The sequence below is a fragment of the Vigna radiata genome, chromosome 8 (assembly GCF_000741045.1).
Source record: "Vigna radiata var. radiata cultivar VC1973A chromosome 8, Vradiata_ver6, whole genome shotgun sequence".
Classification (NCBI taxonomy): domain Eukaryota; kingdom Viridiplantae; phylum Streptophyta; class Magnoliopsida; order Fabales; family Fabaceae; genus Vigna; species Vigna radiata.
Window position 1 is genome coordinate 9,769,152 of NC_028358.1, and position 13,797 is coordinate 9,782,948.

Below are 13,797 nucleotides of genomic sequence, written 5' to 3' on the forward strand. Positions count from 1 at the left end.
CTTTAGACGTTTGTTATTTTGGACTTTTAACGGATCTTTGTCAGACATCTATACGGGTGACGTTAATGAGACGTCGAACCCTTTAGGTCAGACGTCTTTATAGATGTCGGACTTATATAGGTCAGACGTCTATATAGACGTCTGATCCATACAGGTCAGACGTCTCTGAGGTTGCTCCTGACTAATGGTGATTCGAGTTTATAATTTTGTATTTTAGTTTAAGAGATTGTATTATATATTTTTTTATTGGATGGTTTTAAAAACGTAGTGGAGGGTTGGAGAGTGCAAAACGCAAGCCGAAAAAGAACGCTGCCCAAGGACATGAGAATAACTGCACCAAAACCAGACGAAAACGCATTTTAATCGGTTCAAATGAAAGATAATGCATCAAAAAGTTATGTAATTGTAGTAAAACTAATTTAAAACAGTGCAAAAGTGAGAAAACGAACCTGAAAAGCGTAACCCGTAGAGAGAGAATGCGACGAAGATGGTGAACAATGAGTGCGCGTAACGGTGTTTTAATGCCGACATTTAGAAGTCGGTTACCCTATAACAGACGTCTAAAGGGCTTTAGAAGTCGGTTCCCCCCATAACAGACGTCTAAATGAAGTCAAAAAGTGACTTTTTAAATTTTTGGGTTTAGGGTTTAGACGTTGATTCCCCCAATAACAGACGTCTAAAGGGCTTTAGAAGTCGGAGTGACGGGATCAGATGTCTAAATGGAGTCAAGAAGTGACTTTTTAAATTTCTGGGTTTAGGGTTTAGACGCCGGTTCCGCCAATAACAGACATCTAAAGGGCTTTAGAAGTCGGTTCCTCCCATAACAGACGTCTAAATGAAGTCAAAAAGTGACTTTTTAAATTTCTGGGTTTAGGGTTTAGACGTCGATTCCCCCAATAACAGACGTCTAAAGGGCTTTAGAAGTCGGAGTGGCGGGATCAGATGTATAAATGGAGTCAAAAAGTGACTTTTTAAATTTCTAGGTTTAGGGTTTAGACGCCGGTTCTTCCAATAACAGACGTCTAAAGGGCTTTAGAAGTGGGAGTGGCGGGATCATATGTCTAAATGAAGTCAAAAAGTGACTTTTTAAATTTTTGGATTTAGAGTTTAGACGTCGATTCTCCCAATAACAGACGTCTAAAGGGCTTTAGAAGTCGGAGTGGAGGGATCAAACGTCTAAATGGAGTCAAAAAGTGACTTTTTAAATTTCTGGGTTTAGGGTTTAGAAGTCGGTTCTCCCAATAACAGACGTCTAAAGGGCTTTAGAAGTCGAAGTGGCGGGATAAGACGTCTAAATGGAGTCAAAAAGTGACTTTTTAAATTTTTGGATTTAGAGTTTAAATGTCGGTTTCCCCAATAACAGATGTCTAAAGGGATTTAGAAGTCGGAGTGGCAAGATCAAACATCTAAATGGAGCCAAAAAGTGACTTTTTAAATTTTTGGGTTTAGGGTTTAAACGTCGGTTCCCCCAATAAGAGACGTCTAAAGGGCTTTAGAAGTCGCTTCCCCCGTAACAGGCGTCTAAATAAAATAAAAAATTATTTTTTATTAACTTTTTCGCTTAGTTTTGGCGTCTATTTTGGGGAGCCAACGTATATGGGGAGTTATATACGTCGGTTATGAAGGCCCTAACGTCTATAATATTATAGACGTCGAGTTCCCTCTTAACTGACGTCTATATTGACAACTCATTTACGAAAGTGTCACTAGTCATTAATTTACGTCGAACCCCCGCTTAACTTACGTCTAAGAAGTGACGTTAAAAGTCAATTTTGCACTAATGAAAGATTATTTCTTTCTAATTTTAACCGTAATATAAAACAATTACAATAAAAATAATAAAGTATAGAATTTTTTTTTCTTACTCTCACTCTTAACATCTAAACTACAATTTTCTATAACTCTCGTCTTAATAAAAATAATAATTTCATATTAAATTACAATATATTTTATATATTCTCTTATTTATAAAAGTAAGTAATAAAATAACGAGATAATATGATAATTTATCATCAATGAAAGATATAACAGACTTAATTTTGAAGTTACAAAAATGTTGAGAAAAAAAAAAATCCATCGAAAATTCCTAAATATCACTTCTGTTATATAGACATCATTTTTATAATTTTGGGCGTAGGTTAAAACTGGAATACGTGAAAACAGTATACTCACCTTCTGTTCATTTGTAACAAAGTTTCCAACCGTGAAGAAGGACCGCATGGCGGAGTCCACCGTCCATAAGGGGGGCAAAAAATCCGTTACTTCCGAGGTTCCTTTTGCTTCTCTTTTTGCGTTTTGTTTCTTGCTTTCTTCAGTGTTTCACTAGGGAGTTATACGTATATTTCATAATCGTTGATACATGATACATTTATTGCGATTAGAATAAACCTGCTATTATTTTACAAACAATTTTGAAAATCCTCAGTACTGTCCTTCAGGATTGGTTGTTCCACTGTCTGTTTGATGTTTCTCAAGTACTGTATTACATTTAGTGTATTTTGACTTGGAGAAGACAATTTTCTAAATGATACTTGAACTGGGGACAATTTTCACTTATAAAAGCACACGTTTTATTGGTATAAATTCATAAGGACAAATACAAAGGTATAGGTTTTCACTGAGCAACTATCGAGACATGCCATTCATATGTATTTGTATAGTTTTGAATAATTACCTGCTAGTTGATTGGTTCTGTGCCAGTGTAGGAGTGGAGAAAAATACAGTAACAGGAATCGAGGGTAGGATTAGGGGAAAAATGCAGGTTTGTGAAATGAGACTAATAAATGGTTATGCATCCTGCAAGATCTTTTCATGCTAATATTTCTTTTTTTTTTTCTAAGTGAAAGGTCATGTTAGCTGCTAATATTTGTTTATTCACTGCATTTATTTTTCATGTTATTTTGTTTAATTTATCTCTTTTAACTTATCATTGCATTTTGTGCAAATTTACTTGATGGTTGTTTGTTGTTGTTGATGGTGGTAAGGTCGTGCTCAGAGGCAAAAAATTGGAGCATGTAGATGGAGAAGTAGTAATAATTGGGGGTATGGTGTTGGACATTCACGCTACACCTTCGGTGAGAGCAAATTCTGGAACAACTGTCCCTGGCAAGGTTGTAATCTATTTTATCTGAAAAGGAAAGAACAAAAGAAGCGTAATATTGTTCTGTTTGTGTTAACTCAATTGTGTTAATGATGTGACAAGCATAAGCAGTCGTTGGCCTGATTGAATATTCTTTATCTTTTCATGTTTATATCTATCTTCTTATACTGTAGAATTTCAGGTCTATTATGTTAGAGGAGGTGTGGCTAGGAACGTAGCAGAGTGCATGTCAAAACTCGGAGCTAAGCCATTCATGATCAGTGCTATTGGGTTTGACATGGCAGGTAAATTATTACTATCCCCAAGCATTTTCTTGCAATGCTGTCATTCTTTTTACTTCAAGCATTTATTGTGGTCAAGAGGCATCCTTTATGGCAACTTCAGCTGATATCTATTGAAATCTGTTGGCTGTTCAAAATTTGGATATATGTTTATGTCCTACTTAGAGGAAAGTACTTATGGAGTATAGTTTTTAGCCATGTATTAGTATTGTTTTTAGCCATGTAGTAGTATTGTTTTTAGTAAAATGTGGTATAAGACAATTTTCTTTGGAATCTATGGAGTCCTATAAATGAGAGGAAGGGATTGGAAATGGCCTTTGGATGGAAATTTTATAAAGATTATGCAATCCCCAATCCTACAAATATACAATGAATGCCCCCTACAAAATTGATACAATGTGCTTTTACCCATAATACTTCATTAATCAGATCAATAGTACATGTGAAGTCCTACTAATTAACTCCAATAATCTTCTAGATTTGACTGATCCGTGATGGTTTAATTATTGATGTCTGATGCTTAACACTTTGATGTTTTTGACTACCTTTAATTACTTAGATCCTTGATTACAATATTAGACTTTCTACACCAGTTGAATACATAGAAAATAGCCATTGTGTTACAAAAGAATCTAATAATTTAAACAGTTGGAACCTATGAAGCTCTGCAATGACTAAGATGCTGCACTTCCTTGCTTCAGACGTGTCTCCGACAGGGACATGCAATTTACATGTTCACGACATGATATTGGATACACTCTATAAGGTCAAGCATGGTTTTGTTCTTGGACACAGTAGTAGTGACACAGTTAACTTCTTGGACACGTGTACACACTCAATTTAGGAGAAACGAATATGTATAAAAAACTATAGATCACAAATTTGATTCATAGAAGAATCCCACGAAAGAAGAAAGAGGAAGAAGAAAAAAAAGGTAAATTTTGAAGTAAAGGAGAAGAACTGTCTGTTGTGTTGCAATTGCAAAAGAAAACGAAATTTTGAAGTGAAGAAGAAGAACCATTTGTCTTGTTGCAGTTGTACAAGAAAACGTTGCACACCTACATAAAGAAGAAGAAAAGGGAAGAAGATACACGAAGAAGGGAGAGAGGTACATCAACCTTGCTAAAAACTACTTTTTTTTTATTATTATTCAAATCCTTTAATCATTGTTCTACTATTTTATTCTTATAATTTGTTATATTGCATATTACCTTTTGTTATAATTTATTTACATTTAATTTGTTTTCAATTTAAATTTAAAATTTCAGTAATGATTTTCTATTTAATTTTTATATGTGATTTTCATATTAAAGTAAATTTTCTATATTTAATTTTTTTTTGTTTATAGAAAATTAAGGTGAATCAAGTTGTGCAAAAAGAAGATGAAACAAGACTTTTGTGGAGATATCTTTCAAAGTCAAGAATAAATTATAACTTACAATATATATAACTTACAATATAACAAATTATACGAATAAAATAATATAAAAAAGTTGAATATAATGGAAAAATGCTTAATGGATTTGAATATAATAATTATAATAAAAAAAGGTTTTAGCACTCCTGATGCACCTCTCTCCCTCCTATATGTATCTTCTTCCCACTTCCTCCTTTTTGTAGGTATTTTTTGCAACACAACAAACTATTCTTCTTCACTTCAAAATTTTGTTTTTTTCTTCTTCTTTTGTTTGATTTTTCTGTAAATCAATTCTGTTATAAATTTTTTTTTCTTTTTTTTTTTTTTGTCTTAAATCAGGTGCGATATGTGTGTCCAAGTAGTGGACCTTGTTTCCATTGATGTGTCCAAGAACATAACTGTGTCCGACCGAATGTAGTGTATCTGACATGAGTTTGTGTGTCCGTATCAGAGACACATCTGAAGCAGAGAAGTGCAACATTGTAGCTGTGTCAGAGCTTCATAGAATATACCAACTGATATGTGTGTCATTCCAATCTGTTAAGAATCATCTGCCGATTTTCTGAAATGACTTCTGTGTACCAATGACATTTGGAGAATAAATTTCTTCTTCTACCATATTTTTTCTTCATCTAGGAAATCTGTTGTTGAATCAGTGGAAATCTGCTGGCCTATCTGTAGAAGGTATGCTATTTTTTCTTGGTGGCTTCATCATTAGATATGCCATAACTGTAAAACAATGATATTTTTGTACGTTTTTTAATTTGAAATAGGTATTTTGAAGGATAAAGATATTGAGACTCCAGTTGTATGCAATTTATTTGATATTAATGGGGAGGTAGCAGCTGGTGTTGCTAGTGTGGAAGCTCTTGTAAGTTGACCATTCAAGTATTAAGCTATCGAGTAATCTCCTAACTTAAGCAAGCTAAAAGATGTATTTTGAAACTTTTTTTTTGTAATGACAGTTGTTGTAAAAGACTGAAGCAAGGAAAACATATATAATACAATCATCATGTTGCAGGAAAAATATCTGACACCTGACTGGATCTTGCACTTCAGAAATGCTTTGCCTTCTGCTCCTGTGTTAATGGTGGATGCCAATCTGAGTCTTCCTGCTCTTGAAGCTGCTTGTAAAAGTACATTTCATGCTAACATTTTAATTCTCTTTTTCCCTCTGCTGGATTATGAACTCACTACAGATGTTGTTTTCCATTGAATAAATAAATATCTACTTTCCTCAGTGGCGGCTGACATGGAGTGTCCTGTGTGGTTTGAGCCAGTATCAGTTACTAAATCCCGAAGAATCAGTTTTATTGTTGATTATGTGAGTGCCTTGCTCTACACGAACTTGATATTCTTTATTAGATTTATCCCATGGTTTGTTAAAGTTGGTTGTGGTTAATTGGGGATTGCGTTAGTCTGAAGTAGTTGTTTAGAAAGGGAGAAGAATGAGAGACCAGATAAATTCCATGCGTTTAATTTATACATAGTGGAGGCTCTTGTGTATAATACAAGTCTTAAATAGAGTGGATAACAATTTTCATAGTTAAATAAATACATACAATTCACAGTATTTCATAATAACCCTGATTGCAATACTTAATATTCCCTGATTGTTGTTGTAAATATTTGTTTTGTGTGTAGCTTTCATTACTTTGTCTTAAATTCTTGATATTCATTATCTTAATAATGATGTTATAATATGCACAAATTTAAATATTTACCAGTATCACTAGTTTTCTTTAGATATATTACATTGTGCAATGTGCAAATGATTTAACTGTATAGATGTCATAGGATATAGCATTTTTGTTTTTCTGTAAAAAGTTGTTTTTGACACTTGTTCATATTTTGTGTAGGTGACTTTTGTTTCACCAAATGAAGATGAACTTATTGCGATGGCAAATGCTTTATCTGGTTGTGATAAGTTTCAACCACTTAAAGAAAGTCAGAAGAAAAATATTTCAGTAATGTCTTTGTTTCAATTGCTGAAACCAGCAATATGGGTTTTGCTAGAAAAGGGCATTGAAGTGGTCCTAGTGACCGTTGGCTCTAATGGAGTGTTTTTATGCCACAAAGGAGGGCCTCGCCACTTTAAAAAGCCTACAGAGAAAATAAATCGGAGTGGTTTTGGTGGACAATTATTCAACGCTTTCATGGAAAAATGTCCTCCTAGTCGCTATTCTGGCGTTTCAGAACTTAATAAAAGCTCCCATTTTTTTGCTGTGCATTTTCCATCTCTTGCTGCATCAGTCGTGAGGCTTACTGGTGCTGGTGATTGCTTAGTGGGTGGAATACTCACATCAATCTGTGCGGGATTAGATATTATGCAAAGTGTGTCAGTTGGCATTGCAGTGGCTAAAGCTGCTGTTGAGGCTGAGTCTAATGTCCCTAATGCTTTCGATTTATCAGCTATCGCAGGTAAAGTTTTAGCTTTGTATTTTAGGCATAGCCATGGTCACACACATATCTAGTTGCTATTTTTCTGTTACATGCTTGAAAGTTACGTAGTGAACTTATCAGCAATTCTGGTGACAAATAATTCATTTGTTAACTCTATTGCTTTTCTGTTTGGAGATTGGCAGCCAACATGTTGACTTGAATCAGTGTTTGAGAAATGAAAAATTCATAGGAAGCCTAATAAGTATTTATTTGAATTATGGATGAAGATGTAAATACACAGCAAAGAGATGTTGATATAATATCCCATGGTCTAACCAAAAACGAGAAGAGTTTGATTAGGCAAAATTTTATGTTGTACACTACTTAATCAATAGTATTTCCTCTTCAGTTATGGATTAAGATTTTGTATGGTTTTGTTTATTGATTGTCGGTGCTTTTACAACCATGGTGATGCGATCTTCTTTTCAATTATGACCTTCTGATTTCCTTTTTTCTGTCTTGTGCAGATGATGCTAAATCTGTATACTCCGGTGCCAAAGTTCTTTTCCACCAATCGATGTTGTAAAGTTTGAATTAGGATTATGGTAGATAAACATCTTGAGTTGTGATATAGCAACCTCCTTTGCTCCGAAAAAAAATGTTGACACCATCCAAAGGCTTATCGCATTGAAATATAAATTAACAACTATTTTTTGTATTTTTATTAAAGTTTTTAGATATAGGATTGTAGTTGATGCACTTTTTTTTAACATTGGTATGCACTTCTGCACTGGCATATTGAACTTGATCATGTCATGATGTCTGTCTCTCTGGTGAAAATTTCCCCCTAAAATTTACGTTTTTACACTAATGTAATATAATTTTCAGCTCATACTTAGCAGCTCCTCTTAGTTCTTCTCAAGAAGATTATTGGATATGATAATTGATGTTGTTTGCGTTTTTCAAATGATGAATGTATGAGATTTGGATGATGGAAGACTATGATAAGTCTCTTTTCAGTGTAAGAAAAACACCACATAAGTTTTCCTAAATTCAAAGGAAAAGTGGCCAACGAAAACATGGGATTTTCACAATGCTGAGAATCAACAATCTGTTTTGCAAGTTTTTGATATGCAGTTTCGTCGTATAGTCCTAATTTCGAGTTCTACTCAAATATATAATTGTTTGAAGTTTAAAAAAAAAAAATTCTGTCTAATATGGAAAATCAATGACTCTACTATGAGATATACACAAAAAAAAAAAAAAGAGTTACCACAAAATTTGGCTACAATTCCATCTCCAACTGTTTTGTTATTTATTTTTAATTCGGGTGAATAGTAAAACCATAAAACAACAACCGATACAATAGAAAGCAAAAGGAAAATAAAGCAACGAAGATGGAAAACAAAAAAAAAAAATTGAGATAGAAAATTAAAAGCACAAAGTGAAGAAAAATAAAATAGAATTAAGATCTATGAAAATAACAACAGAAATTTACAAAGAAATACACAACAATGTGTTTCTTACAACAACGTCATTTTTATTTTCAATGTTGTTGTAAAATTAAAGTATCTAAGTTTTTTCATAGTGTATAATCTAGGTCAATTGTGAAAGTACACATGCACATTGTATTCAATTTTCATCTCCAATATTCTTTTTCGTAAAATTTAATTTTGGGGTTTTGTCTTGAACACAGTAAAAATGAAACGTAGGAGATAAAACACAACGAAAGAAAAAAAATGAAAAGTGAAAGATCAATTTACAAATTCAAGATTCACAGAATTCCTCTTATTTTAATTCTCAAAAGATTTGAATTCAAATTTAAATAATTAGCCAGTTCAATTAACTAAATAATTCAATTAAACAAGTCATTGACAAAAACAAGTCAAATCAAAAGATTATGTTATCAGATAACAAACTAAAAGTGTTAAACCATTGGTTCAAAACTCATTTTGGATCATATATTTTTGTTTCCTTGAATTGAACCTTTAAGATTTAGTTTTCCACGGACGAAGAAGGAAAAACAAAAATAAGAGAAGAAGATGAAGAAACAATTGGTAACTGAGTGAAAAAAGGGAGAGGATGAGAAAATTATTAAAAGTGGAAAACTAAACAAATTATTTCAATATATGTCACTAGAGGGAATTTAATATGTTGTAAACATGACCTAATTATCCGTTATAGTCTTAACTTTCCAAAATCTTAAGAAATAACATAAATATCCAAATCTAGTAAATCGTATATTTATTTTTAAACCTTCATGAATTCAATACACTTGAATTCCGAAAAAAAAAGTAATATATGAAAAAAAATTATGAGTAAAACACTAAATAAATATAACATTATAGAAAATATAAAATTAAAATATTTATGAATAATGAATCCGATTTATTACTATTAAAAAACTAATTTAAAAATTAAAAACTAAAAATATATTAAAATTTTTATATACAAACTTATGAATACATCTATAGAATTAAAAGTGGTAAAACGGATCACTTCGTTCTGTTTCGGCTTGATCCATTGTTAGCTTATGAAACATGAGTCGGACTGGACTCACTTAATAACAATCCATCCTGCACACGTAGATTGTTTTTCTTTTTAAAATTGGTTTATATATACATGTAAATGAATATTAAAAACATATTTAATCATATAAAATGTAAGAGTATAAAAAATTGTGTTTTAAAATTGATTATATTTAAAACGATAAGATTTAATTATTTTAATATTAGAAGTTTAAAATGTAAATAAAATTTGGCTTAATAAATTATTTTGTTCCCAATTTAACTGGATTGTGTCAATTAGATCTCTCTTTTTAAAAGAGTGTCAAATTGGTTTTCATTTAATAAATTTTGTCTCAATGTCGTTCCTTCGGTTAAATAGAAACAAAAGGGAGTTAAGGATTGATAATACAACAGAAGACGTGTTATTTTGTAGATATATTTATACTAACGTATTAGTAGAGCTGTCAAAACGGGTAACCTGGCTCGACCCGACCCGGCCCACTACGGGTTGGTCACTTAGTGAGTCAACTCAACCCGGCTCATTTATTAGCGAGCCAGAAAAACTTGAACCCGGTCCGACCCACCACGGGTTGGTGGGTAAACGGGTTGGCTTACTAGCCCATTTAATTACATTTTTTTTTAAATAAAAAAATTCAAACTTTCTGTAATTTAAATTTAAACAATTTTTATTCCCAAAAAATTATGTTAAAGACAATTCAAAATAATAATAAAAAATACAATATAATCCAAATGTCATTGAAAAANGCACAAAAAACATACAAATAAGTTTCTTATATTCATTATTTTTTGTTGTTGTTGTAACCCTTGACCCTTGTTCTTGTTGTCTCCAAATTCACTAATAAAGATTTTCCTAATATCATAACAATTCCGACAATCAATAAAAAAACATTANTCAAAAAAAGAGAACCAGTACTCAACAACATCAATAAAAATTAATAGTTTAATCTGTAACATAATTTCCCAAATTCAAAGATATCAAAAAAAGCTTGTTCAAATAATGTATACTCAAATTGTTTAAATAAAATGAACAAAATCTGATACAAGCATGTCAGAACATGAAAAAGTCATTCCATGTCTTCAAATCCCCCAAAACAAAAAACAAATTCGCAAACCCCTATTTTTGTCATTATAGGGTTTTTGAAAAAAAAAAAAGAGAAGTGAGAAAACCAAAATATGGAGAAAAGAGAAGAAAAAAGGAAGGGTGTTTTACCTATTCCTTGAAGAATTTCACTGAAGTGGGTGAGAGCACCGTCAAATGAGAGCAAGTAACGTGAGAGTGATTTGTGAGAGCAAAAGTTACTTTTTTGGTATACACAGTAAGAAAGTATTTTATTTTTTAGGGTTTCATAAATAAAATAATAAATTAAAAAAAATAAAATTAGGTAGGTGGGTTAGTGGGCCAACCCGGCTCACCACGGGTTCAACCCGCATGAGCCGGGTCTAAATGAGCCGGGTTAAAATCTGACCCGCATATAAGTGGGTTGTATTTTTCAAACCCAACCCGGTCCGAACCCGTGACGGGCCGGGTTGGCTCGCGGGTTGTGACCCATTTTGACGGCTCTACGTATTAGTGAAAGGGTGCAGAGATGGAATTAGGAGTGCACTTGGTATTTTCTAGGCCAGGCGTAAGTCCTCTTTTGTCTATGGTTTCTTTTTCTCTTTTTCAGAAACGAAGGTCTCTTCTCCACCTTCATTAGTGACAACTATACTCTCCACATGACCAACGCCGCCGTGCCTCCCTCTGGCCGGCCAAATCTGTCGCCAGCGACATTGATCGTCGCCAGAGACATCGCCAACCACTACAACGTTCCTCCCTCCGTGCACGCTTGATGACGTCTCTACTGCAACCATTAGGGTTCCGATTCTGAGTAAATGTCGTTGGCGACAATGGCGTCATCCTGTTATTATCACAAGAATTGTTGTTATAGTTACTCGTAGGGTACAAGTAAGGATAGTGACTAAAGCTTCCATTCAAGTTGTGTTGATTGTGGTGGTTCCTTCGTGAGACGAGAAATTAACATGAGGCGGTGGTGGCTGCATGTCAATGTGAGGAGCGTGAGAAACGTTAGGAAAGCGTTGTGAGGAGCTGGATAAGGGTGCAAGGGGGTGTGGAGAGGATCTGAATTGGGCATTGTGAGGGTGGTGGGACGGAACAACGTTGTATGGATGGAAGGCGTTTTGAGTGTGTTGTGATTGGTGTGGCACGTGAGTGTGGGGGAGAGAGAGGTTGGTTCCGTGATCGCGAATGAGCTGTAACCTACGCTGGTCGTAGGAGAAATTGATAGGGTAGGTGTAGTTGTCGTGGATTCAAGGTCTCTTGAAATTCTAGAAATTAGGGTTGGCGGAGGCGTAAGAAAGAGGGGTTTGGTGGGGGTGGTGATAAGCTGGGGGAGGCAAAGCGGGGCAGAAGGGGGAAGTGGGAGAGGGAGGAAGTGGGGCATATATTCGATGGAGGAGTGTGACACATTGCCGATTATCCATTGCTAATTGTAAAACCGTTTTTGGGAGAAGAAGAAGATTTGATCTGAGGCTTCCTTCCCTTCTCATCGCCAATGTGAAAAACCAGAGACTAACCCTTTAGTAAAACCCACTATTTATGCTCCTTGCCCGTCTTCTGCCTCGCGACGGGGGAGAACGACGCCACGAAGTGGAAGGCACGGAGGTAGGGGATGGTCATTTGTGGGCTGTTTCACATTAATTATAATTAAAAGTCATTAAAAGGAAAACATTAATCTAAATTAATTAGAATTAAAGGAAATAATAAACAAGTCATCACACATACAACTTAAAAATGTAATGTTACTATTTAATGAAAGTGACTATGTTGACGCAAAATTTAATAAGTGAAGACCAATTTCAAACACTTTTAAAACAAGAGACTGAATTGACATTATTTAGCAAAATTGAGGACAAAATAGGCTATGAAGCCATAAAATTTTTATAAACGAGTTTTATTATTTAAAAATAAACATTCTTTCCATAACCTTTTCTTAAAGCTCTTTCTTCCTTCTCTTTAAGATTTTTTTTTTCGTTCATCTTTTTGAAGATCAGAGACAGTGGGATTTCTCCTTTCAATGAGTTCATCAAGATCAACCAATCAGTTTCTTCAATAAGATAACTTGGTTTTCAGTCCCTTTCTTGATCTATTTGTTCTTCCTTTGCATGAAGCCCTTTTTAGCTCGCATAGTGTGTGTTTTGTTTGCTAGTCTATGCTAATTAATGGTATTAATGGTGTATCCTGATTGTGTCTGTGTTGTTCATAGAAGTAGATTTAGCTTCATGTTCTTTTGGGGGGTTGTTGTAAGGGTCATTGAGTTGTTTGTTTTGTCTTCAAGGTAATGGAAATTAGTTGCTTTAGTTGCGCGAGTTTGATAAATCTATTGTTACTGGTATGTTAATTGAATCTAATTATTATGTCTACCTAAATTGAATTGTGTGATTTGAAGATTGAATTAAGTTGCTTATTGTTGGACTTATGTTATTGAGAGAACTAAAGAACAAATTGATTAAGTTTTAAATGGGTAAAAGCTATGTTGAACTTACTCTTTGAAAAAAAAATACCAATTTGAGCAATTGATCACATCTAAGTTTACTTAAATCACAAATATGAGTTTGCTATAAATTGATATAGCATTGAGCGATACTTGTTGGGCACTAAGCGCAAACTTGATTGTTCAAGTCTTAGAGCATTTCAGATTCAGACCACTGAGTGTCCCTTTTCACCGTTGACTGTCCCTTTTCACTGTTGAGCGTCCAGTTTCACAAATGCTTTGGCACTAAACGGTAACAGGGTACTATTGGTTGCCATCTTTCGCTATGGGTTTGGAGCAATTTAATTTTAGGATGCTGAGTGACATATGAGTGTTGCTGAACACAACTTTTTGTGAGAAGAATGACATTGAGCGCCAATAGTGATGTTGAGCGCCACCTTTTTGTGAGAAGTCTAGCATTTAGTGCCACCTTTATGTTTGATTGTCTTTCTTCTTAGCTTATTGCCATTGATTTATATAATCTTTAAGTATGCTTGTGAGTATGATGATTGTGTGTGGAAATGGGAATTTTGTCATAGATATATTTGGTTATGTGTTG

At 33.8% G+C, this 13,797-nt stretch overlaps 1 protein-coding gene across 3 annotated transcripts; it reads left to right on the forward strand.

Moving 5' to 3' along the window:
- The first annotated feature begins 2,127 nt into the window (after positions 1 to 2,127).
- LOC106769958 (pseudouridine kinase) lies at positions 2,128 to 8,072 on the forward strand. Of its 3 annotated transcripts, none has more exons than XM_022785064.1 (10): positions 2,156 to 2,269; positions 2,706 to 2,761; positions 2,985 to 3,110; positions 3,282 to 3,384; positions 5,435 to 5,482; positions 5,572 to 5,669; positions 5,820 to 5,934; positions 6,040 to 6,122; positions 6,658 to 7,219; positions 7,708 to 8,072. In XM_022785064.1, exons 2-10 carry the CDS (start codon positions 2,756 to 2,758, stop codon positions 7,764 to 7,766), a joined length of 1,200 nt encoding a protein of 399 aa, XP_022640785.1. In that variant the 5' UTR covers positions 2,156 to 2,269; positions 2,706 to 2,755; the 3' UTR covers positions 7,767 to 8,072. The 3 variants fall into 3 exon arrangements, with proteins under 3 accessions (XP_014511258.1, XP_022640785.1, XP_014511259.1); XM_014655773.2 differs by having other exon boundaries at positions 2,203 to 2,269; positions 2,701 to 2,761; XM_014655772.2 differs by lacking the exon at positions 2,706 to 2,761 and having other exon boundaries at positions 2,128 to 2,269.
- The last annotated feature ends 5,725 nt before the right edge of the window (positions 8,073 to 13,797 follow it).